This window comes from Peromyscus leucopus, chromosome 5, assembly GCF_004664715.2.
Source record: "Peromyscus leucopus breed LL Stock chromosome 5, UCI_PerLeu_2.1, whole genome shotgun sequence".
In the NCBI taxonomy this organism is placed as follows: domain Eukaryota; kingdom Metazoa; phylum Chordata; class Mammalia; order Rodentia; family Cricetidae; genus Peromyscus; species Peromyscus leucopus.
The window spans coordinates 22,215,632-22,242,415 of NC_051067.1; the positions used below are offsets into that span (position 1 = coordinate 22,215,632).

The 26,784-nt window shown below is 45.0% G+C and overlaps 1 protein-coding gene across 3 annotated transcripts in view; it reads left to right on the forward strand.

Moving 5' to 3' along the window:
* LOC114692127 (androgen dependent TFPI regulating protein) overlaps nucleotides 1-26,784 on the forward strand; it is a 91,449-nt gene that overhangs the window by 19,568 nt on the left and 45,097 nt on the right. For all 3 annotated transcript variants that reach the window (XM_037205775.1, XM_037205777.1, XM_037205776.1), the window contains 3 exons: nucleotides 6,234-6,462; nucleotides 18,362-18,496; nucleotides 20,251-20,352. In XM_037205775.1, coding sequence (XP_037061670.1) covers nucleotides 6,310-6,462; nucleotides 18,362-18,496; nucleotides 20,251-20,352 — 390 coding nt within the window. In that variant the 5' untranslated portion in view covers nucleotides 6,234-6,309. The remainder of the gene's footprint in view (nucleotides 1-6,233; nucleotides 6,463-18,361; nucleotides 18,497-20,250; nucleotides 20,353-26,784) is intronic.

The window sequence follows — 26,784 nt, forward strand, 5'->3', positions numbered from 1 at the left end:
TTTGATTTTATTAATAAGAACTTTTAAGATTCCTGTTACAACCATCCATCTTTAAATGGCTCTGCAAGCTGACCAGGTAGGAATTTAACTGAGTAGTACTTATACAAGCTCCCACTGAATTCTGGGTCCCTTCTCACCTTCCTCTTCCTGACTTTTCATGGAGATCACCTGGAATTTACCTGTTGCCATGAGTCCTGTGGAGGACACTGGATGGGTCAAGCTCCATCACAGGGGCTCAGCATCCCACTGGCTGTTCCTGAGGCAGCTCCCTCATGTTGAGTGAGGAGACAGATGAAGCTGGGATGGCAAATGTTCTCACGTGATTGGCATGGGGTTACTTTAATCGTTTTCTTCTGTATAGTGACTGTGTTTTCAATGATTTCCTCAAGGCATTCAACCCTAGTTCACTCTTCTGTATATTTAAAATGACAGAATAATATGCAGGATAATTTAAACTCCATAACTACTTTATGCCTATCTGCATTATAGTACTTATCACGCCTTGCTGTAATTTTTTGTTTACATAGCTGTCTCTTCTACTTGGCTTTGAGCTCCTCTGGGACTTAGGCTATGAATTAACTCATCTTAGATTCTGCCTCCTCCTCTGAACACAACAGTTTAATGTTCTGAACATAGTAGGTTTTTTTTTTTTTTTTTTTTTTTTTTTTTGCTTTTCGAGACAGGGTGTCTCTGTATAGTTTTGCGCCTTTCCTGGAACTCGCTTTGTAGACCAGGCTGGCCTTGAACTCACAAAGATCCGCCTGCCTCTGCCTCCTGAGTGCTGGGATTAAAGGCGTGCACCACCACCGCCCGGCTGTTTTTAATGAATGAGTCAGCTTTGAAAGACTCAATAGCCAAACACACCTGCTGTGCATAGATACATTTATCCACAGATATTTTTACTGTAATTATTTGTTTTTGAGAAAAAAGTAAAAACCATGTACATTTATTGTACATAGCTTGGAGTTCTAAAGTATGCATATGTATAAATCGTTAAATCAAGGTAATTAACAAGCATTACCTTTTGTGGTGAGGATGCTTAAAATCTTTTGACAGTTTCCTTCTTAATGATTATATGTATTCTTTGACAATTTCACAGATGTACATAATGCATTCTGTTTACTCTTAACTCCTGCCCTCTCCTTCCCATTGTTGTTACCCACCCCCACCTCTCTATAGGTCCTTTTCCCACATTCATACCTCTTTGTTTTATTTTAATCAGGACCATCTGTGTGACCAAGCAGTGGTTCTCAACCTTCCTAATGCTACAACCCTTTAATAGAGTTCTTCAGGTTGTGATGACCCTCAACCATAAAATTATTTTCATTGCCACTACATAACTGTAATTGTGCTATTGTTATGAATTGTAATGTAAATATTTATGCTTCCCCACGGTCTTAGGTGACCCCTATGAAAGGGTCATTCAACCCCCCCAAAGGGTTGTGACCCACAGGTTGAGAACCACTGTATTAGACTATCATGTGCTTACCTTTGGAATATAACTGAAGGTAATGACTGCCCCTCCCCCCAAATCCATCACTAGCCAATAGTTCGGTAGGTAAGAGTAAGGTCACGTGAGTTCTTCCTCAACCCACAACTGGCTGTTGACCGACCCTGTCTTGTGCAGGCAGCTGCAGTCCCTGTGAGGCCATGTCTGCAATGGTTGTGCCATTCTCTGAAGACAAAGCTTCGCATCTCTCCTCCCCATCTTCCGCTCTTACCGTCTTTCTGATCTCTCTCCTGCCATGCTCCCTCTTGGAAATCTTTAAGTGCCTAATGCATTGTTACTAACTGTAGTCACCATGATATGCAAATGGTCTCTTGAACTTAATTTTCTTTGGAACTGAAATTTTGTCTATTAACAATTCTCACTAGTTTTCTACTCCCACCCTTGCTTCCATCCCCCAATAATTAATGAGTCAATTAAAAAAAATCATTCTACTCAATGCTCCTATAAATTTACTTACAGACTCTTCATTTAAGTAAGACCTTGCAGTATTTGTCCTTATGGACCTGCATTACTTTGTTTAAATACTGTTAACTAGGTTCCGCCATGATGCCAGCGGCAAGCTTCTTCTTTATGCAAAGGCTATAGCACACCTTGTGTCTATGATATGCCACGTGTTATGCATGTCTTCATTTACTACTGGACACTTAGATCTCCCAGTACCGAGAAGTACTGAGAATAGTGCTGCAATAACACAGGGGAGCAGATGTGTACTTGACATTCTGACTTCATCCCCTGAGGATGTGTGCCCAGGGTTGATATTGTAGAATCATATGGTGGAACTGTTTTGATTTTTAATGGAATCTTCATAGTCCATAGTGACTTATCAATTTGCATTCTCACTCTGGATATACTAGGGTTCCCTTCCTCCACGTCCTTACCAATACTTATTTTTTTTATAATAACATTGTAACAGAAGTAAGTTGATATCTCAATTTTTATCTTAATTTGCATTTACTGATGATTAGTAATATTGAACATTTTGTTCATGTATTTGTTGGCCATGTGAATACTTTCTTTTGAGAAATATTTCTTCAGGTCTTTTCCTTAGTTTATTTTATACATTTTATCCTACTGAAACAAGTTCTCACTATATAGTCTTAGCTGGCCTGGAACTCACTATGGAGACCCCAGCTGGCCTCAAACTCTCAGAGATCCGCCTGCCTCTACCTACCACACCCAGCCCCTTTACGAATTTTAAATTACTTGTTTATTGTCTTGTTTGACAGACATTTCTAAAACACCAATCTTCTCAGCACTCTGATAAGCTATAGAGATTAAAACAGAATTTCTGAATCCTAGGAAATAACAGCATCTTTAACAAGTTGAGTTCCTGATCACGTGATTTTCAGAGACATGGGAGTGTCAGGGAAGAGGTAGGGATTATTTAATGCAGCCTGGTTCGGGAAGAGGCCAGGGAAGAATTCCCAGAGAAGGAAACTGCTAGGGTGTGCCCCCATAGAGGGTGACTCTGAGATAACCGGTCAGACTTCAGGGACAGACTTCATGAGGGACTAGGAATGAGCGCACTTGTAACCTGGGCAGGTTTAGATGGGAAGTTCTGTCAATTTGCTGATCTTAGAGGATATCCTCTGACAGACACAAAATGAGGTTGGGGAAAGAACCAAGGCCACGTGATAGTGGACAGTTCACTACAGCCTGTGAAGGCAGATATCACGGCATAAGTGACCTTCTTTAAAAAGAAAAAAGGGATGGACATCAAGAGTGACTGTGGCATTGCACGAAGTATCACTCCTGGGCCTTGTGAAGAAGAGAGCTGAGGAACAAAACTAGAATAGGGAAAAATCAATGAGAAGACAGCTGTTCTCACCAACAGGAGAACTCGGCAGCTATAGGAAGATGGAAAGAGACTGCCTGGAGCCTGAGTCAGGAGATGGACTGCCTGTTTTCATTCCCATTTAGTCTGTCTCTTCTTTCTAGTGCATACACTTCCTGAGATAAGGGATTGGATATTATTTCTAAAGAAACCCCTGGATGAAGAGCTTCAAGTGGTCAATGCCCGCTGACAGTTGGAGAATCAGTCTCCTCCAGGGACACACTCCCACATAGGTTGTCCAATCACAATGGGTCATCCCTGGACACATGTGCACACAAGCAAAGCTAAGTGGACCCAGTATGTCACACTTGTAACAATAATTAAAAGAGATGATGGCTAGGTGGTAGTAGTACACGCCTTTAATTTTAGCACTTAAGAGTCAGAGGCAGGTGGATCTCTGTGAGTTTGAGGCCAGTCTGGTCTACAGAGTGAGTTCCAGAACAGCCAGGGCTACACAGAGAAATCCTGTCTTGGAAACCCGAGAGAGAGGGAGAGAGAGGAAGAGCTGGAGGTGGAGGGGTGAAAGTGATGTGCTGTGTTCATGTATGAAGTTCTGGAAAAATTATGAAACAAAAACTAAGAAAGAAATAAATGTCCATGGCCTAGTCAATTCCTAGCAAATTGTATTTATTTGCTGGATAGGTAGTTGCTCAATACCAATATGAATTTAAGTTAAAAACTCACACCTCTAGGAGTGGAGAGCTACAAGAGAGGCACCTTTGTGAGTCTAGTATTTGAAGCATGAAACGTGTATGTGTGTATCTTTTTTTAACACTCTTTTCTTTCTTTTTTTTTTGGTTTTCCAAGACGGGTTTCTCTGTGTAGCTTTGTGCCTTTCCTGGAATTCGCTTTGTAGACCAGGCTGGCCTCAAACTTACAGAGATCCGCCTGGCTCTGCCTCCCGAGTGTTGGGATTAAAGGCGTGCGCCACCACTGCCCGGCTCTTTGCCTTAATCTTTACTCAACCTTGGTTTTATACTGGAGATTGAGAGAATTTTCTGATAAGAAGATAAATACGCCGAGTGAGTTGTAGGAAAGGCGCAAAGCTACACAGAGAAGCCCTGTCTCGAAGAAAAAAAAAAAAAGAAGATAAATACATAAAAGTCACTTAGAGGAAATACTGGAAAGGGGACCAGCAGGTATGCAGAGCAAATGTTTCTCTGTGCCCTTGAGATCCACTAGTTACCAATGTGGACCCACTCGACCTCTTCACTGCTTACTCAGCATGTTATTTTAGCATTAATATTATGGTATTTAAAGGGTTCAGAGAACTGGCATCCATAAAGCGCTTGGAACCATGCTTAAGAAAGCAAGAGAAGCCATTGTTATTTGCAGTTTTAGCCTAGGCCATGGGATTTTGCAGAGCGCTGTCTCTATGTCCTGGATTGCTCTCTCCATAGTGAATGGTTTTTTGTTTTAAATGCTCAGGCCTTACCTGAATTCATTGGGTAAAATTCCAACTCTCAAAGTCATGGTATCAAGTAAGAGGTGTGGGCTGTAGACAAGTCCTGAACATAAAGACAGAGGAGTCTTCACAGATAGGATTCTGGCTCCAAAGATGCCCACAGGAGCTGTTTTACGTCTTTCCATGAGAGGTCATGGTGAGAGGATTACATGTGTTAACTAGAAAATGAACCTGTACTAGATGCTGAATCTGCCAGCACCAGGAGAAATACGTTTGTCTATAAGCCTACAACTTTGTAATATTTCATTATAGCATTTCCAACAGACTACGAAATGGTTACCCTGCAGACATGCTGGCTAAGGACCACTCTCTCTCTCTCTGTCTGAGTCCTAATGTTTGGTCTAGTTGACTTTTCGTGGATAGATTAGTCCTGGGTTTCTTTGGGTTCTCATAGCTCCTTGAAGTTCTTTTTCTCAGTACTTTTTTTTTTTTCTTCTGAGACAGGGCTTCTCTGTAGCTTTGTGCCTTTCCTAGATCTCACTCTGTAACCCAGGCTAGCCTTGAACTCACCTGGCTCTACCTCCCGAGTGCTGGGATTAAAGGCGTAGGCCACCACTGCCTGGCTTCTCAGTTCTTGTCAACCCTGGTGAAGTCATCAATAACATCAGCTGCAGACTTCCCTAATGGCGCCAGGGGCATTTCTCCAAGAATTTGCTCAACCCTCCAAGTCAGTTGCCCAGGGAAACAAGCTGGTGATGTCACAAGGCGTGGCCCTTACAGTTCTTCTTCAGCCCCCTTCTGCACTGGCTGAGGTAGGGTCCTGCCCGTTGCTCTCCCAATCCAATTATGTCTTCTGCTCCCCAGGGCAGTGCAGAAGCCCTTGCTCCCCTCGAGCCGGGTCTACACTCAGGTATGCTGACCAAAGCCATCTCCCCAAGCTTCTTCCCTCCGGGCACAAAAATGCTATGCAGATGGCATGTCTGGACCTCGTTAGTTCTCTGGTATAGGGGCGGGGGAGACTGAGACTCCATTGAGTCTGTTCCTAGAGGATCAAAGGCTGTTTCAAGCTTGAGAATGTCCCAGAGATTTCACAAGTAGGATGACTATACCTGGTTTCCTTATCTGTCATAAACACACCCAAGTTTCTACTTCCTGTTTTAAGACAGCCTCTCATTCTTTGAAGAGACACCATTACCACCACTGACTTTCTGACCAAATGAAAAGGAAGAACAGAGGCATGACCTTTTACTGAGTTGGCATTTGTAGCAAACAGGTCAGGCAGTAGGCTGGGCCCTGTTCGAAGTACAGCTCTTGTGTGTTGCTCGCCTTAAAGCCCTATTTTGAAATATGTGCAAGCCGTCAGGTTATCTAAATGCAGCTATTTGAAAGAGTTCCTCCCAAGGTTATAAGAAAAAGTGCCTAAGAGAGAAGCAAACTCCAGCCTGTCTTGAAACTCTAATTCCCAGAGGCCTTTGTTCCTACAGCCCTCCAGTCTGAACAGAGAGCAGCCGTGACTCCCAGGACCCAAAGGCAAGGAGACTGCTTCAATCCACGGAAGCCATGACGAAGACAACCACTTGCGTATACCACTTCCTTGTTTTGAACTGGTACATTTTCCTCAATTATTACATCCCACATATTGGAAAGGATGAAGAGAAGTTAAAGGAATTCCATGATGGTGGACGTTCAAAGTACTTGACACTCCTTAATCTGGTAAGTCTGTGTCTGTGTCTGGAACCAGGTTATTATCAGTAATGTGAGTGCTTTTCCACGTACCACTTTACTAAACACAGGTCCCCCATGTCTTCTTTCTTCATGGTTGGTGAGTTTTGGGCTTGCCCTGTTATTTAGCAATTTGCTCTGAAGAACTGAGTTTGGAAACTCTCCATAGCTACTAGGGTGTCTAATTGTTAAATGCTCTTTACAGAGACTCTTGTGGGGGAGCACAGGCTTGTGTACGAAACACAGGAAAGATTTTGAACCCTGCCTGAGAGTCTCTGAAAAGAAGGCGGAGTGTCGCACGTTGTGTAGGAAGTGTGACTTCCAATGGAGGAATAATGTCCTTTGACAGCGCACACCAACTCACAGATTTATCCAAGCAAAGCAAACACATTTGCCGCCTTCCTCTCCCACTGGAGTTTTTTATAGGCTCAAGTTCCATCTGAAAGGAGAGATCACCCGAGCCAACAACTAATACACAGTTTCAACTATTTTAAAACCAAACTTAAAGCTTAATCCCTTCTTGTCTTCCTAACCTGGCTGACCATGTGCTACTGAGCAAAGTCTGAATGAATGGAAGAAAAACTGCCTTGTAAGAAGTACTTTAGGAAACAAGTGTGTGTGTGTGTGTGTGTGTGTGTGTGTGTGTGTTAAAAGATAAAATTGGAGCTTCCTTCAGACATGGGAATTGACATTTAAGTATTTGTTGTTGTTAAAATACACAGTTCCATAAAAACAACCTGATTTCAGGGAGCTGGAAAGAATATTCTTGATTTCAAGATTTATTTTATGAGTGTTTTACATGCATTGTCTACATGTATGAATATGTGTCACATATATTTCTGGTGCCTGTGGAGGCCAGAAGAGGGCATTAGATCCCCTGGAACTAGAGTTACAGATGGCTGTGAGCTGCTATGTGGGTGCTGGGAACTGATCCTGAGTTCTCTGGAGGAGTAGTGGGTATCCTTAACTAAAGAACTGTCCCTCCAGCCCTGTGATCAGAATGTGCTAATCTTTCAGAATCACAATCCTCATTTTGCAATCAGAGCAGACGAAGGGTCAGAAAAAGGGACACTGGAATGCTGAGTTCAGATTGAAGGGGCCTTTGAGGCACTGTACCCTCCCTTCTGGCCTTGTGTTCACCTTTTGGTAACATATAGAATATTTTGAGTTTTGGACAAGCTCTCTTGTGCCAGAAAGCATCATGGTGGCTGTTTCAGTTTTGAGATTTTATGAGGGAAAAAGTCAGATAGTCGGAAAAAAATACAAAAATTGGTTGTGTAGACCTTTAAGAGTACTGTGAGTGTCCAACAACGAGGTTTGTATCTCTGTTGGGTCAACTGGGGGGCGTATGTCTCTCCATGTTTAATCTACTAATCAAACTCAGGCTCTGGTACAGCCATTCTACCGCACAGAATCGCAGAGCCGCGGGACAGACTTGGCACATAGGCCACTACCTGCCTGACCGCTTCCGGATTTCACTGCCGTTTCCCCCTCGTTTTCTGTCTGCTGACCTATCCTAGCTTGATGTTTTTTAAAAAAAAAAAAAAAAAAAAAAACTATAGCATTTTTATTTATTTTGTGTGCATGTATGTGTGTATGTGTTGGTCATGTGCACCACAATGCAGGGGTAGAGGTCAAAGGACAAAGCTCTCTCCTTCCACCATTTGGGTCCCTAGGATTGAACTCAGGCCATCAAGCTGGGCAGAAAGCACCTTTACTTAGAGAGCATCTCATGGGCCCAAATCATATTCTAGTTTAATCTCATGTTCTGCCTTCCTGTCGAATTAGCCACCAAATCAAGCCCCACTTGTTTCTCCTTTGGTTGGACCCGCCTTTCCCTCCTCCTTTCCCTCCCCTCACTTCCTGCCTCTCTCATTCCAAACTGGAATGTGCATCAGAGGACCACAGCCGCTCTGCACTGTCCTTTCTACCGGAAGTGCCTGCCCCTCCATTACTCACATTCCAGATTGATCTTCCGAAGCTCTTTTTTATTTTGCTTGAATTCCTTTTGACATGGTGGACTCTTGGAAAACAAAAACCAAAAAGGCCAAACTCACCCCTCAGGTCCCCCTCTTCCCAGGAAAGCTGGTGTCTCTGAGAGACAGGCGGCTGTCTCCATTGTTTTATCCACAGGTTTCTTTCCTCACGTCTCTGCTCACATTCCCAAACAAAGGCCTGCTGGCCTCTATTCCCAGCTCTGCTTCCTCCACAGACTTCCACAGCCCACCTGAAACCCCATGTACAGCGCTGTGATCCAGCCCTTGCCCTCTTCTTTACGTGAACTTAAAAAGCATCTGAACTCTTTCCAGCTCAACCAGTTCCACCTCATAGGCCCTTATCAACCTGAGCCACTTAGAGTTTTCATTGTGTCTGCCAGGAGAGCGGGGCAGAGGGCACTCGGGTACCAGAGCTCTGCTCACTTGGCCTATTGTAGGCGTGGCTATGTTTTCTGCTTCCCTGAGTGATCTCTTCTGGCTGCTTCTGGCCCCAGCATGCGAGCAAAGGAGATGTTACCTGCAATGATTTCCTTTCTCTGCTCTTGAGAGTGACTTCAGAGTGTTTCCCACCTGACAAAGATGGGTTAAGTATATTTTAGGGGAGCCATCCAAGGATAGTTTTCAAGTAGTGTGATTATAATATATATATGTTGGAGCCTCAAAATTTCTACCTCTTGAGATCTCACATGTTCATTTATGGCTATTATTAGTTTTTAGCAGATTTATATTTTATATGGAATAATTGACCAGGCTTTAGAGGTCTCCTAACTTACTCTAACACAACACTCATGTTTATTTTACTTCAACCTGGTGAAATCAGTATCCAATCCAATTTAGCAGTAATTGTTATTTTACATGTCTAAATTTTTTTTGCCTGCATGTTTGTATGTGTCCCATGTGTGTTGCAGTACCTACAGAGACCAGAAGAGGGAGTAAGATTTAGAGCTGGAGTTAGAGGCAGAGTTGAACCGGCATGTACATCCTGAGAACAGAGCCCTAGTCCTCTGTAAGAGCAGTAAATGCTCTTTAACCACTGAGCCACCTCTGTAGCCCATCAGCTTAGCAGGAATTGTATACCTCCTCTTTTTACTTATTTCTTAGTTAATCAAACATAATTATTTTAACGCCTTTGTAATTTGCCCTGTTAGTCATATTAATCTTCTATGTGTTTTCTTCCAGTTAACATACAAACTGAAATGGATGTCACTGAATTTTCATACAGGTTTTGTTTTTGTTGATCCCCACCCACACGTCCTTCCTCTGTCCTCCTAGCCCTCACCCATTTTGTCCTCAGAAGCCCCATTCTTTCATGTCGCATGCATCCTTGAGCTTTCTTTTTCTTCCTCCCTATGACCTCTTTTCCTCCCCTTCATAGTTCCCTGACTTAGAAGCTCCAGCCTACACACATAAATGGTAATATCTAGAACCTATATGCGAAGGAAAACGTGTGACATTCGACTTTCTGAGTCTGGTACACCTTTCCTCTCAGACATCTTTAATTTCTGTGTCCCTGTTGAATAACAAAGCCTGTCTTGTTTCAAGTCAGATCTTAGAGCACTGCACCATTTTCCGCCTGAAACTGCCCCCTAGGGAGACCAGAAAGAAGCCGTAGACACTGCCAGAGTTGGCGGCTGGAGGAGTGCCTGGTAGCTAAGGAGAGAAAGGTCTGAGGGGACACGAAAGTCACTGTTGACAAGACAGAGAGCTCGCCCCAGGGAGAGGGAGTATGCCCTGCTAGCTGTGTTCATCAGTCCACTGCTTACCATCTGTGACCCAGGGCCTGGGGCTTTATGCCATTAGTTTCCACATTATTAAGGAGGAACAAAAATAGAAGCTACCGGCATGGCCATGAACTGAGAAGGCCATCAACACGGTGTAAGCAGAAAAGGAGAGAAGATGGAAGGGAGATGGGGAGCTTGGAGTTATCTGTATTTGACAGGGATGGGCAGGGTGGAATGTGGTGAACCAGCTGAATGTGGGTCTCCTCGCTAAGTCCTCAGTGGGTGGTAGATCTGGATGGAAGTCAAGCGCGGCCCCCATAGCTCCTGGGTACGTCTCCTCACACTACACTCTCTCTCCATCATTTAGCTAGAAGAGAATGTCTGTTGAGACACGCTTCTCTCTGCTGTAGCTGCTGGGGTAGACATCCTTGACACTCGGGCTTCTGGGGGAAGGTATAGCTTCCGGTTCAAGCAGAGAGCAGTGAGTCCTACCAAGTGAGGCAGCCCCAACAGCTGAGTCCAGAGACCAAGCTATGCAATCTGCTTGTGCTAATACCCGCTTTGGTACTTAGAGGCAAACCCTTGCTTTCCATCACTTAGTTCAGATTTTCATCTGTGAAGCTCTTTAGCTTTACAGAGTCCAAAGGACACATGAGTGATGTCGCTCACAAAGATACTTAGAGCTACTGACTTAGCTCTTGAAGGGATTAGAACTCATAGCACAGAGGGAGTGAATATCTCCAGCACCAAATGAAGCAATTTAAACTGATGGAGTAGCCAGGATGGACAGCATTTTGGTGAGTTCTTTAAACACAGTAGGGAAATCTGTGATGAGAGGCCTGGCTTCCGGAGCCAGAGCACTGGATGTCTACTTCCTGTGTAAGTTGAAGTGAGTTACCTAACTTTTCCACATCTCGGTTGGTTCCTGTGTAGCATTGAGGAAAGCAGAGCCTCCCACCTCCCCAGAGCTGAGAGATTCATTCCCCAGCTCCCAGATGGTGTGTGGGCTTCTGATGGTTCACAGGTGATCTCTCTTCCCAGCAGCACCCGCAGCCGGAGGAAGCTGCCTCCACCAGCTCCTTCCCTGGGGTTGCCAAGGGACCCACTTCAGGGAAGCTCTCTCTGCAGGGCTCCTCTAAGAATCTGCTCTGCCCCCAAATCCTTCTCCCTCCCTGTCAGAGATACTCTGAGGGTGTTATCCTCAATGAATTCCCTACAGGCATATCTCTGAACCACAGACTGTTTCCCACTCATCCTGGGTTTCATCCCCACAAATAACTTACAGAAAATGTTCCTTTCTCCTCCTCCTCTTCCTCTTTTTCTCCTTCCCTTCCCTTATTTTCCCAGTCAAGGTAGACTGACAGAGCCAGTCCTGGCCTGTACTATCTCTAGGACAATTCTGGGTTCCTAACTGGTACTCCAGGGATGTTGGTTGAATGAATTGATAATCAGAACACAGTTCTAATTGGTCTGAGCCGCTTGCCAAGAAACCCCTTCCTTCCTGTAGGTTGCTCTATCCCAGGAAATGCTTCTGCTCTATGAAAGCCACTGTCCTCAGCTACACTTGGCCAAGGCTTCTTACACTCCTAACCAACATATTCCACAAAACCCCTGGTCTCTCTGTTCTTATCCTCGTTATTCCAGATTGTGTCCTTCACATTATTGGTCCTCCTGGTTTTGTTTGATAAGTTCCCTTGTTTATCTTGGCTTCTTTTGGTTTTAACTTGTCTATTTTTTATTTAATTTTTTGAGAATTTTATATATGAATTCTGTATTAACATAATTTTACCGCCCCCTCTCTCCTTCCAACTTCCTCATGTCCACCATCATTCCCTCTCAAATTCACGACTTCTTCATTTACCGCTGTTTTACATACACACACTCTACTGAGTTGATAAACTCATGTGACTATCTGCTCAGGACTGACCACCTGGAATTGGAATAACCTATCAGGAAGCTCATCCCTAGAGAACACTGAAGAGTCCTTCCCTCAGCAGTAATTGATGAATTCTTTGTGGCTCTTTACCTAGTCTGGCATGCTTTTTCATCGGCCACCAGCTCACAAATAACAACACAGAGACTTCATATCAACTAAAAAGCTTGGCCATAGGCTTAGGCTGCTCTCACTAGCTCTTAACTTATTAACCCATTTATATTAATCTACATTCTGCCTCATGGCATTACCTCTCTTCCATCTTGCACCTCCTCTTTCCTCTCCAGGTCTGGCTTGCGAGTGACTGTGCCTTTCTTCTTCCCAGGGTCCTCTCTGTCTCTGGAAGTCCTGCCTAACCTCTTCCTGCCTAGCTATTGGCCAGTCAGCTCTTTATTAAACCAATCAGAAGGTGCTTTGTCAAAGACACATCTTCACAGTATAAACAAATTATACTGTGAAGCAGTATAAGCAAAAACCTAGGGGTGGGACCTTGTAAAATTTCCCACACCCACATTGGCATGCCCACTGGTGGTATCATTCTGTGGGTCTTATTTAGGCCATATTGTTGAGATTGCATGGGTGAAGCTTCAGAGTCTGTTTTAACCTAGATGCACGTGAATGGTGAGTGGGGATTGTGTACGTCACACCAGCCCAGATGGCCTTGGCTGAGGATCCTCCTCCCTCCCAATCAACTGCACCCTCTCCACCACCACCAGACAAAATGTCTGTCCCAGTTAGTCCCTGTGTTCTCTTTAATTTAGGAATAGTCTTTCACTGCAAGGGTTACATCAGGTTGAGGGAAGGGCAAGGAAAGTCCCAGTGCGGCCGAGTCAGGCCCGGAGCCTTGGGCTTGGCACTGGGTCGCTTGACTCATCCAGCAGGAGTCATAATGTCTTGTTCAGGGGACTTGTGGAATCTCCCTCTCTGGAATTATTATTTTTTTAAATGGAAGAAATTTTCATTTCCTGGGGTTGTTTAAAAGGGTTTTGGCTTTAGGGCAAGGAAATAAACTTGATGACTTAGAAAGGGTAAGTTTCCATGATTTTAAGATCCTCGCGGATTTGTGAAGACATGGAATGTATAAACTAAATATCCTTTAGCTACAGTTTCTTAAATCACATTAGTTATTTTCTTAAAATGTAAATTCAGCTCTGTCACTGGTCCTAAGTTTGTTAGCCAGCAACAGAAACAAAAGACAGCCAACAAACTTAGAGCAGCAGCATCTCAGGAAAGGGCCCAGAACATTCCACTGGAGTAGAATCAGGGAAGAGCTGGTGAAAAGGACGAATTAGAAAACATCAGCTATGAAAAGGCTTTGATCAACAGGACACCATGAAGCCTGCTGTCCCAGGATGGTGCATGAGCACATCGTTCTCCATCTGCATGACCCAAGATGATCCCAGTGTTCCCTCGACACTCCTCACGACTCCCTGGGACCCCTGGCTTCTCACCCTCCTCCTCCAGCTCTGCTCAGGGATTCCTTTACACCCTAGCTCTTGCTGCGTCTTTCCCTCGGCAGCATCCATGTGCGACCTGTCACTGACCACGTATTCCTTGTTGATACTGATGTGACATGTCAGTTGAGATATCCAAGTGATGGTCATTGTGCTGTAAGTTTCTTTAATGCTTCCCAATTTGAGCTGTGCTTGTAGAGCCACCACATCATTTGACAAGGCTGTCCTAATGGACAGTAGAAACTTATTGTGTCACTGTTTTGGAAACCGCAAGTCTGACATCAAGTCTTCTCACTGGCTTGCCGATGTCCCATCTGTTCCCTGTATCTTCTCATGGTCTTGCCTATGTATATCTGTGTCCTAGAGGACACTAGGTAGATTGCATGGGCCTGCCCATGTGTGCTCATTATAACCTAATTCTTTAAAGACTCTATTTCCAAATATAGTTACATTCTGAGAATTCCTCAGGTGTTTGAACATCAACAAATACATTTCTGGAGGGGATACAGAGGAGTCCATTAACTGCTGGCATTTTCTCCTGATAACTCTTTTTCTCTTTTAAGAGTGCCATCACACTGTGTGTGTGTGTGTTTATAAACATTATCATTTTTTTGTTTGTTTGTTTTGGTTTTTCGAGACAGGGTTTCTTTGTGTAGCTTTGCGCCTTTCCTGGAACTCACTCTGTAGACCCTGCTGGCTTCAAACTTAGATCTACCTGCCTCTGCCTCCCAAGTGCTGGGATTAAAGGCGTGCACCATCACTGCCCAGCCCCCCTTTTGTTGTTGTTCTTGTTGTTAGATAAGCAGATCACTACCCATGTGGATGACCTGAGTTGACCCAAGTGTGCTCTTGACACCCCTCAAGACTTCCTAGAACCCCTAACTTCTCACACTCCTCATCCTCCAACTCTGCTCAGTGGCCTCCTTATGCCCCAGCTCTAGCCTGTGTCTTTGACTTGGCAACCCCCTGGTGCCTTCCTCCCCAACACTCGGGTGGGACCCGCTGCTACCCGAATCTTCATTGTTGATACTGATGTGGGATGTCAGCACTCAGATCAATGGCAGCAAGGCTGCCTCACACTGAGTTGGCGTCTGGAGATGCCAGTGTGGCATATGTCTTGCAAGACGACGTGTGAGCCGGGGGTGGAGGGGGAGAGGTGATTGGCACATTTACAGTGGGGAGCTAATTCATATTGATGGAGAGAAACCTCGGAGGAGCTGAGTAATATACTTTCTTTATCTGGTTTCCACACTCTGTGGCTGAGATGGGCAAGAAAGAGGATAGACTTGACTCCCAGTGACTCTAAGAAGCTCCGACCAAAGGACGTGGGGTAGCATAAACTTCACTCTCTGGGTGGAGGCGGTCTTTCTTCCAAAGATGCCAGATCTCGAGGATGATCAGTGTGTGATGAAATGCTGTGTTGATCAACAGAGCCCAGACCCCATGGTTGCTTCTGCAAAGACAGGAAGGGGCTGCTGCTGCCAGAGTATCTGGAAGTGAAACTAGGTCTTAGAGCTATGTGGGTGGGGGGAGGAGGAGGGAGAAGATGCAACTTCTGACATCCGTGTGCAAACGACTGCGTGCACATTCAGAATTCTACAGCTCTCGGGCTGAGTTCCAAAGGCACAGACAGTAGAAATAAACATTGTGGAGGGAACCTCTGCATGGCATTTAGAACTGGCCATTTCCCTCCCTCCCACACACACCCTCTGTCCTTGGGAAACCTCCTGCTCTGCTATGCACCTTGTGACCCTCACCCAGTCTGTGTTTTCTGTTCCTGAATCTGTCTCGGCTACCTTGGATAACCCTGCCTCACCACACAAAAGGAAACTTCCCAGCGGTTGTCCCCTACTCCTACACTTAGGAATTTCATTCCACCTCAAAGGACTGGCTAAGTCTTCTTCTCATGCTCCCATCTCTCTGAGACCACCTGGTCTATATTTCTAAGAGGAGGTTTGCTTACTCAGGTGGGCCTCTCAGTCTCAGCTACCCAGGATGAGGAGAACCCAGGATGAGGAGAACCCAGGAATGTGGCAAGTGGGATGCCTTAGCTGGTCAAGTGCCTGGGCACAAGCTTCAGGATTGAACTGTCATTTCTATCACCTACATAAGAAAGGCATGAACTTGTAATCCCAGCACAGAGGAGGTGAAGATGGACAGATTTCTGGGGATTGCTTGCTGAGCAGCCTAGCTGAAGCAGAGTCCCAGTGAAAGACTCTGCCTCAAAAACCAGGATTGAAGGCGGCTCCTGAGGAATAAGGCCCAAGGTAGATTCATGGCTAAACATCCCTCCACCCCACCAACACACACACCAGAAAAGAAAATCAGGCAGCCTTGGGAAAATGTATTAAGCACTCCCCCATTACCTGGCCTACACTCCCAGACCCATTAAAAGGGGAATCTCTGGGGGCAGAAACCAGACATTGATACTTTTCAAAGATGTATTTTATCTTCTCACTCAGGTAGAATTGTTTCTCCTCTGACCTCCCACAGAATTTTGTGTGGACTGTTTGAGAAATCTGATGTTTCTTACGTCTGGCTCAAGAACCAGACTCTGAAGCCCTGGAGCTTGGAGCAAGTTTGTTAATTTCTCTTTATCTCATTTTCCTCAAAACCCCACCTAAGACAGGGTTTCTCTATGTCACCCTGGCTATCCTGAAACTTGCTCTGTAGACCAGGCTGGCCTCGAACTCAGAGATCTGCCTGCCTCTGCCCTCCTGAGTGCTGGGATTAAAGGCCACCACCACCACCACCAACAACAACAACAACACTAGCAAATTTTCCTCATCTTTAAGATGGGTCTGGGAGCTTAAGGCTAGCACATGAGGACATTTGAAAATTAAAAGTGAGTCTCAAGTCTGGCATGTAACAAGCCATGACTAAAAGTCAGCTGTTGGAGGTCTGAGTCTTTAGTAAGACCATGGATGATGGATGTCTAATCCAGAGGCTTCTGCCTACGCAAGGACACATAAGTGCTTCCTTAAAAATCACCATTGGGCCCTTCTTCCCAGGCACTGTGATCCCAAAGTCTGCAGGTAGAGAAGAGCCTGGCTTTCTGAGAAGCTCCAGGCGGTACACTTGCTGCTGGTCTGAGGACTCAGCACTGAGTCACAGCAGAGTCTACATCTGCTTCTTCCCCCACCTATGCCTCAGCACAGGGAGTGTCCTGAAGCCAACTTTAGATCTTTGCTCCAGCCTAGACTTTAGACACTGTTCCCCAACAGCCAACCCGGATCAATTATTAACCCAGCTCCGCCAGGCTCCAGAACTTTCATACTCTAGGCTAGAATCCAACTGCCCCTCACATGCCAATGCAGAGCTCCCAAAGACTGAGATGACTTCTAAAGCAAATATACGTCAAATTCAACCCAATCTCGGCATAGTCAGCACCCACCAGGCCTTAAACTAGCAGCTGTAACATTGTATGAAATACCAAGACCACTGAAAGCTTGCCTTTCAGGCTATACTAAGGGCTCAGCATCCCAAATCCAAAGACCTGACTCTTGAAAGGCTCTAACATCTAAGCTTCTTGGTCACAAATATGACACCACAAATGTAAGAATTCACACCAGGTAACTTGACTTCATGCACAAAATTATTTTAAAAAAATATAGTATAAGGTTACCTTCAAGCTATTTTTAAGAAGTGAGCATAAACATTAATTGAATTTTGTTTGTACACTTGAGTCTTATCCCCATTGTGTGTCAATATTCTAAAATCCTGACAAAGAAATCAATAATCCAAAATACTTCTAGTGCCAATTTGGGTAGGGGCCTTCAATCTTACTTGAGTGAAAAAGACTCTGTTTCTCTCTTGCCTTGCCTCACGGACCTCATAGAACTCAGCAGCTGCCAGAACTCTGGGTCTTGCTTCTGGCATCCCATGATTTAAATCTCTCCAATTGTCAGGTTGCCTCTCTATGGCCTTCAGCCAGGGCCCTGCAGTGGCTTCATACTGTCTCCATTTTCTTATTTTCTTCAAACAGCACAGGGCTCCATCCTTGTGGTCATGACCCTCATTATGGCTTTCTCAGTGAGAGTTCAGTGTGTGTGTGTGTATGTGTATGTGTGTGTGTGTGTGTGTGTGTGTGTGTGTGAGAGAGAGAGAGAGAGAGAGAGAGAGAGAGAGAATGCTTATGCATGTATGTGCATGTGTACATGCATGTACGCATGTGTGGAGGCCACAGGTCAACTTTATTTTGTGAGTCATTGTCTCTCACTGAAACCATAGCTCACCAACTGACAGGCTGGTGATTTCAAGGGTCCACCTGTCTCTGCCCTCATCCCACAGTGCTGGGGTTACAGACATATGCTGCACCACACTCTGCTTTTCCAGGAATGCTAAGGATCTGAACTCAGGTCCTCATGTTGTGACTGGGTTGTCTCCCCAGCCCCCTGGGGCTTTACCGTAATTATCTTTCCTGGGAAAGGACGCCCGACCATGCTACCACTGTGCTTGGTCCTTCTCCCTGAGCTGTAGATTTGGTTCTAAACTCTGTGCAGCCATGCTATACACCTCATTACATCCTCCCTGGAAACCCTTATTTTGTTTCCATTTTAGCTGAAGGCCATTAGACTAAATACTGTACACATTATTATCTCGTAAATGAATTTCCTCCAACAGTTTTCGTATGGAAAGTCAAGGCCCAATGAGCTGGAATCCCAGCCCTTGGATCGACTCTCCACCCAAGCAACACTACATCCCCTCCTTCTCAAATCAACATCGCTCCCACAGGGTTGCAGTCTTCTTTAAGTGGCAAATGCTTATTTGTTGTAATGAATTCAGCTCTTGCAGGCCGTTTTCTTTGGGGTCGCCTGCCTGGATGATGTGCTGAAAAGAATCGTAGGAAGGAAAGATATCAAGTTCATCACATCCTTCAGAGATCTACTTTTCACCACACTGGCTTTTCCTATCTCCACGGTAAGTGCCCGAATGTGTATCTCACACCATAGGCATGCACAATGGATGGACACTTCTCCTGGAACAGTAAGGTTGTTTGGGGACTAGTTATTATAACCAGAGAATCTCTATTTCCATAAATGTCCTGTCTGGGGACTGACTACATTGACTGATGTCTTTAGGAAGTAGGGTACGTGACGGATGAGCTTATCATTAACTTTCTGTCTGTGTGAAGGTTTTGTGCATGGTCCTTGCTGCTGCTGACAGGAAAGTTTAATCAAAATACAGTAAAAGAAATAATCTCCATGTTTGCACAGTTTGCGCCCACAAGTTCAACTAAGGATCAGAAATATTTGACATAAAAAGAAATCAAATTAAAAATACTTATAACAACCATGTAACATTTACATTGTGCTGGATATTATAAACAGTCTCTCGGTGATTTAACACACACACACACACACACACACACACACACAAGAGTGTATATGGGTCCTAGGCAAATGTGATTCCATTACATATACAGGACTTAAACATCTACGGATTGGAGTATCCTTGTGAATGCTAAGAGATGACTGTGTCTATGGGACAGACTTGCTTCCATCATGACCGTGGGAAGGAGAGGCCTAGGTAGGGAAGATTATCACATCTATACATTCAGAAATCTATCAAATAAAAAAATTTGAAAAGAGAAAAGACATAAGACCTTCAAAGTTGGCCCATGGAAAACACACATTGGAGAAAATGACAACCTGATGCAGAACACAGGACAGATGCTTCGTGTGCTGTGTCTAATGGACAGAAAGCAGGAAAAGCAAGCCGCACACAAGCAGGAGTAAGCTGATTTGCTAATGCTGCCTAGATTGCTATTACACTGTTTATGCTTCAGCTCATTAGCTGGGATGGAGACAGACTGAGATCATACACACGGGCTGTGCAGCAGGGCCTGGGATTAGAAACCACTACCTTATTTCGCCCACCATGGTCCTGCTTTCTGTGGCATGGAGACTTCAAAACCAAGTGCAGAATGAAACTTTCTACCTCCAGTGAGTTCTCAGATGGAGCAAGCAGTTAGCATTCCAGGTTTCTTTGTGGAAAATCTTCACCTCTACTCTCAGAAAATCTTCTAAAGTTCAAGACGTTAAAAGGGACAGTGGAGTCTGTTCATTTGTCTTGCAAATTGAGCCTCTGCATGTTCAGAAGATAGCATCATGGGAGGACTGATAGCCTGCCCGCTCATCGTAGCACTGAGATAGGCCATACAAAGGGTACAGTAGACACAGACAAATCCAAAGTTCTGAGCAATGGAGAGATCATCTCTCACTGTCCTAGCTTACAAATGATCTAGTGCTTAGCCCAAATCCAAGCCTCCCTGTTGTCCTTTGCCATGACTACTTAAAGGGGGGAGGGGCGAGGGACACGCCAAGCCATTCCATATGCTCATTCGCAGTGCTCTTGGTATGAGCTCAGATGAGAGAGAGGTCATTGGTGACAATGAAGGACTCAGGTCTATGCATCCTTTTCATCTGTGTCTTCTCTGCATGCCACAATGGACACAGTTGCTCTCTAACCCATTGCTCTCATTGAAGATTCCCCAGAGAGCCAGGATACACTGTTATAAAATGAGCATTTCCTCTTTCCTTTTATGTCCCTAAAATGTATATCCGATGTCCTTCCAACCACCATCAATTTTTATGCTGCTGTTTCCTTGGTTAACTTAGAAACCTCTGATAAAAAACAAATCTAATAATAATACTTTTGTGTTTCCTCTCCAGTTTGTATTCCTGGTGTTCTGGACCCTCTTTCACTATGATCGAAGTCTCGTTTACCCTGAGGGCCTGGATGATTTCTTTCCAGCATGGGTTAATCATGCAATGGTAAGTAGAGAAATAATCAGTGGCTTTTATACTGAGTGCTAAAGTGCCTGTGTATGTTTCCAAACTGTTCTTCAGTGCCCTCCAGTTCGAGCCTGTCTCTCCCTCCTGTCACTATTGAAAAGCATCCTGAGGGCTGCTAGAGAGATAGATGGCGCAGTGGCTAAAGGTACTTGCTCATTTTCCAGAGGCCTGGGGTTCAGTTCCCAGAAGCTACATGGTTGCTCACAGCCATCTCTATAACTACGATTCCAAGGGATCTGATGTCATCTTCTGACCTCCATGGGCACCAGGCATGCGTGTGGTACACATACATACATGCAGTCAAACGCTCATATACTCAAAATAAAAACAAACCAATCTTTTTTTAAAGCATATTGAGGATGTAAATGAGCAAAGTCTGGTGTCGCAGCAGAGGGACTCTGCTGAAAGCAAAGATGAGGAGCTGACAGTTGTCATGTTGCTTAGAAAAATCGTTGCAAAGTTAAGCTACCGGGAAAGGCCACCTTTGGCAGTTCTGAAAAAGAAGTGACTTTTGCCCATGACTAATAATGAAATTCATTTCCAGGAATGGAATAAAGGAAGGTTTAAACAAAATCTATCCCCTTGTCCAAACAATACCTTACTCTAAAGGGCAAAGCAGTGGCCGCTCACTAAGATTCCTCCAGGACTGTGCGTCACAAACAGGATTAGTGTTTAAATGTTTCAGTGTGGCTTATCTAGGCACGTATTTTTCATTGACTCCTGTTTTGAGGGGTTACACAGAAAGCAGAACCTGCTCTAAGATGTTCGGGTCACTGGAGTCTGAAGAGTCGACTGTGACCCAGACAAGCAGGGCTGAGCAAGGTGTCCAGGTCTCCACTGTAGGGCTGAGGCTGACTCATTAGAGCTGAGGATAGTCTCCCTGGGCAATCCTGGCTCAGCTTCTCCATAATTACAGATGGATTTCCACACTACTGAGCAGTTTAAATAGGAAGATCTCAGGTTCCAGGAAGCAAGACACAAACAAATCAGGAAAACTCAAAAAGACTTAAAACTCCCATGTTTCCCCAAAGACTTTGTTCTGCCCTTCAAAGCTGTCGTTGTCTCAAAATTCATGACAATCAATGTGGAAAAGCTTTGCTGCCCGCCAGCACTACCCCATGAACCCCAGGCCTGGAAAACACTGTTTCAACATTTTGCTGAGAGAGATACTGACCATTGGCTGAGTTTTGTGCTCTGGTTTCCTCAAGATCCAAATCTACATGTTGAATAATGTTGTTGGTTGGGCTGACTGGCCAATGAGCTTCCAGGGAATATACTCCAAGCCCTGCTGAGGTTACTGCCACCTTGAGCAGCTATTATGTGGGTACCTAGGAGCCAAGCTTAGATGCCCATGCTTGGAGAGCAAGCTCTTTACCCACTGAGCCATTCCTACACCCCTTTTCTTTAATGTCATCACATTGTGTCAAACATGTTCCTCTTCGGGAATGAGCTGATTTAATTCACACGTGCGTCTTTAGATAAGTACCATGTCACCTGCCTGGGGCCAGCAAACTCATCACCCATGGCTCATCTAGAGAAGTAATCCTGTAATCAGATGCTAATTCCCTGTTGCCTTTTTACCAAATTCGGGCTTTGATGCAGCCTCGCATTTCACCAGGAATCCAAAGGAATAACTAATATGGCAAAGTGAGAATTTTCACTTAGAAAAAAAAAAATCCAGACTCCCCATCTTATGCCAATAAGCCAAAACTCAGAGAAAGTGAGGGGACGGGAAGCATGCACCCACTGGGCTGAATGCTACCGCCATAGTGTAAGAAGCAGAGCCTTGAAAGTTCTTTTTATCTGGAGCCGAACACACTTACCAAGCGTCCTCGCCAGGCTTCACGAGCTCAGCTGCCTTTCCCACAATGACTACCAGCTCCCTCCCTCTTGGAGTCCCACTTTCTACTGATGCTTGGATGTCTTCCAGGGAGTTGTGATGCTGATGCCTAATCCTGGCGACCTTGATAAGTAAACAGCCATATGGGTGGTTGATCATTTGGGAAGTGAAGAGCTGGATAATAATGTACATCATATCCATGAGCCAATTATTAATAGTAAAACAGATACTGTAGCACAGAGATGCTCAGGCATTTTTGTGCCTGCACAACCTGGGAGGGGGAGAGGAGTGGGTCTGCCCCTCGCTCTTTGATTATCCTGGCCTCCATCCCTTAGGGAGATCAGGCAAGAGTCGAAGGAGGTGGGCAGGCTGGGTTATGGGAGAAAAGGAGAAGTCAACCTGCTATGGGTTAGACACTGGTGTTTCCATGTTTCTCTTCACTTAATTGGAGAAAAATCCCTGCACGGCTATCTCAAAAAATGAACAAAACAAAAACAAAAAAGCCACTATCAAGTAACCCACTCTGAGTTTCCTAGTGAAACCGTCTCCAAACATCCTGTTTCTCTTCCATGTTGGCTCCAAACTGAGTGCTTGTGGCTGCATCTCTTTCCTCCAGATATTTTCTGTCCTTACTATTCCATTCTTCTAGCTTGATGCTTTAAGGATGCTCTGTCAAGTTCTCGTACAAAGGCAGTTAAGGGCTAGAGAGATAAGTCAATAAAGTGCTTGCTGGACAAGAATGAGACCCCGAGTCCCATCCCTTGCTCCCACATGAAGCTGAGCACAGAGGAAGTTCCTGTGATGCTAGTGTTGGGGAGTTAGAGACCTGTGGATTCTTGGAGCTCATTGCCAACCAGCTTAGCTGAAGAGATGGGTTCCAGGTTCAGTGATAGACTGAATCTTAAATAAAATGAAGTGTTGTTCTGGATAGTTTTGTGTCAACTTGACAGGAGCTATAGTCATCTGAGAGGAGGGAACCTCAATTGAGAAAATGCCTCCTTAAGATTGGGCTGTAGGCAAGCCCATGGACCATTTTCTTGATTAAATTGATGTGGGAGAGCCCAGCCCACTGTGGGCAGTAGCACCCCCTAGGTTCGCGTTCTTGGGTTCTATACATAAGCAGGGTGAGCAAGCCATGAGGAGCAAGCTAGTAAGCAGCACCCCTCCATGGCCTCTGCATCAGCTCCTGCCTCCAGGTTCCTGTCCTGCTTGATTTTCTGTCCTGACTTCCTTCAGTGATGAACAGTAATGTTGACGCATAAGCCCTCCTCAAGGTGTTTTTGGTCATGGTGTTTCATCATGGCAATGGTAACTCTAAGACAAGTGGAAGGCAGATGAGAAAGATGCCTAACATGGACCTCCACGTGCATATGCACACACGTATGTATGCTGTCGTGTACACATCTATAGGATTGTGTATGTTCATCTACGTACATATATACCCTCCACCCTTAAAAAAATAAAATGCAAAAACATTACATAGGGATGGAGAAATAGCTTAGTCAGTAAAGTGTTTACCACACAGGTTTGAGGCTCTAGTCAGATCCCCGGACCCACGTAATAAAAACCTGGATGCTGCTGCGTATGCCTGTAATCCCAAGACTGGAAAGGCAAGGATGGGAAGCTTCCTGGGGCTTGTTCACCGGCCAGTCTAGCCAATCAGTGAGCTCTGAGAGACCCCCATCACCAAAAACTAAGGTGGAGAACAATCCAGGAAGACAAGACTACATTGACCCCTGGCTTCCATGCACATGCACTAACAGGTACACACACACACACACACACACACACACACACACACACACACACATACACATAGACACAGACACACACAGACACACACACAAGCATGCAGAGAGAAATTGAGAGAATGAGAGGGAGAGAGAGGGAGAGATGGGGGAGAGAGGGAGGCAGTTATTTGGTGCTATGGTTCATATGTAGAGTAGTCTTGAAAGCCCCGAGTGTTGACGCCTGGGTCCCTAGGCCCTTTCTGTTTGCAAAGGGTGGAACACTGAAGATTTGGGTGCTAGTGGGAAGCCTTGGTTCCTGGTGAGCATGCTCTCCTAAGGGGTTTTGCAGCCCCAGTTTCTGTCCTCTTTCTTCTGGCCATGAGGTAGAGGTAAGAGGTATTTTCACGTCTCCACATACTCCCTGGCATGCTATACGGCTCTTCCATGGGTCTAAAAAGCAATCTAGTGAAATGGTCATCAACAAGAACATCTAAAACTGTGCACCCTGATAAACCTCTTTATCTTCATAAGCTGTCATCGTGGGCATTTGGTACAGCAGTGGGAAGCTGACTAGCTAACTGGGTCAATTCATCGGTACTCCCCTTTTACCAGTGCGCCTCTAAGACAGCCTGAAGATGGTTCAGTGCTGGGAAGCTGGGCCCAAAGGGATGACAGACAGTCTCCTGGACAGTTGGCCTCTGTGCTTCCATGTGGGGGCCACCTGCTCCCTGGAATGATTCCCTCTCGGTATTGCTCCTCCTTTCTCTCTGCCATATAATAACTGTGGCGTCATCAGAGCCCTGCGCACCGAAAGCTTCCTTTATGGCACCCCTTCTGCTGACTTGATGCTAACTTTCTTTTTGCAGCAGTTTTCTTGTCGTTATCTGTGTTCCCAGTTTTGTGGCACTCCCCCTCTGAGACTATATTTCGAGATGCTTCAGGACTGATTGAGTCTTTTCGATCTTCCTGCCCAGTGCTTCTGACTCTCTGGAAATTTGTCATTCCCGTAGGACCCTTCAGAACTGACTGCCACTGTTGTGTTCAACAGATATTTTTCTGTCCCTGTTACATTTTCTGACCAAACAGTGACCTCAGGGATGTTTGCACCCACATGGACAGGTTGCCTGAGCTGGTGACAGCCAGGCCGCCTTCGCTCAAGTAGATTGTGTTATTGCTCAGCAGTCTCTGGCCTTCATAAAAGAAGGAAAGGAACAGCAAAGCATTCCTTCAGGGTTTGCCAGGAAAGCATTAACTCCTCAGGTCTTATCTAAATGCTTACTAAAGATAGAACCAGAGCAGACAGATTTAAGTAACAGGAAGAGGCTCTTAGTAACTGAGAAATAAGGGCCCTATCCTGCATCGGAGGGCAGCTGGGGAAAGCATTTCTCTGGAAATCAACCTGCATTGTTCAAGTTGGAAAGAGGAGTGGAGTAGATCAGAGTTCCTCCTAAGCTCTGCTGCATTTGAAAACTATGCATAATTATCTAGAATGTGCCCAAGCACTTTCCAAACAGCCAAAGACTGCATAAATGGAAGTCATTATCATGTAAAATATGAGAATCCCAGCCAGAACCCATCACACTACCCGTTATCCACAACCATAATCTGAGACCCATGAGGCTCAGCAGGTAATGAATAGAGCTTAAAAACAACCTCCACGAAGAGAAAGCCTTTTCTCTGGCTCTTTGACTTCGAGGCAGGAACAAACATGGCTTCTTAGTTACTGGATGTATTGTCCTCTGTTCATTTGGAAGTAATTATTGAGCACTGCTACATGTGTGGTACTATTAAGGTTAGAATATCAAGTGTCCCTCTGGAGGACACGTGTTGATGTACAGGCCGACAGTTATGATGCTGCGGAGGGGTGACTGTATCAGGAGCTTCCTGAGTTCATGCTTGAGCACACTCTTGGGGATGGGCTGACTTGGAGGAAGTGGCCAGGGCGGTGTCCCTTTGAAGAGTGGCTCTTGTCACAGGGCAATGCTTTTGGTTTCTCTGCTTCCTGGCTGCTATGAGGAAAGCAGCAATGTTCTGCCTCCCAACTTTCCGCCATGGTGTTCTGCCTCATCACCATGGACTAAAAACATGAGCCAAAACCAATCTTTCATCTTTTAAATGGTTTATCTCCCTATTTTGTCAGGGTAAAGGAAGTTAAGTAACACAGATGTCGTGATCAATATTTGACAAGGGTTTGGGCATCCAGTGATTTTTGAATCCTGATTGAGCCTACTACACACACACACACACACACACACACACACACACACACACACACACACGGGGGGGGGGGGCAGGGGGAGAGAATAGTAGGGAATGCTAACACAAAACACTGGTTTATTTGTTTCATGATTAGCCTATTAAATTGCAGTTTGTGAGTCCTGAGGAGTAAAGGAGATCCATCCTGGGCATGTCAGCCACAGATGGCTGCCCTCGGTTTCCAGGCCAGATAAACTCCTCTCTCTCCCTTCTTGATTCCTCATCCCCCAGACACCTCTTTGGACACAGGTCACCCATAGCCTAGACACTTCTTGATGTCTCTGTGTTTTCAAACTCTCAGGGACATCCCCTGTTTATCTGAGCAAATCTTCAAGCCATTTCTCAGGGATAACACAAATATCCATTAAATGAATGCACTATTTAAGAAGGCCTCAGACCTTCAACATTCCAGTGAGTGCTGGTCTCAGAATAAGACTATCCAATATAACTGAACATATGCTAGAAGTAGAACCTCATATGATATCCGATATGTAGCTCCAAACACAAAGACAAAAATCAAGAGACATTCATTTTTTAAAAAAATCAAAGTTGCGTGTTTAGCCCCATTTTTTGCCTTGTGGTACA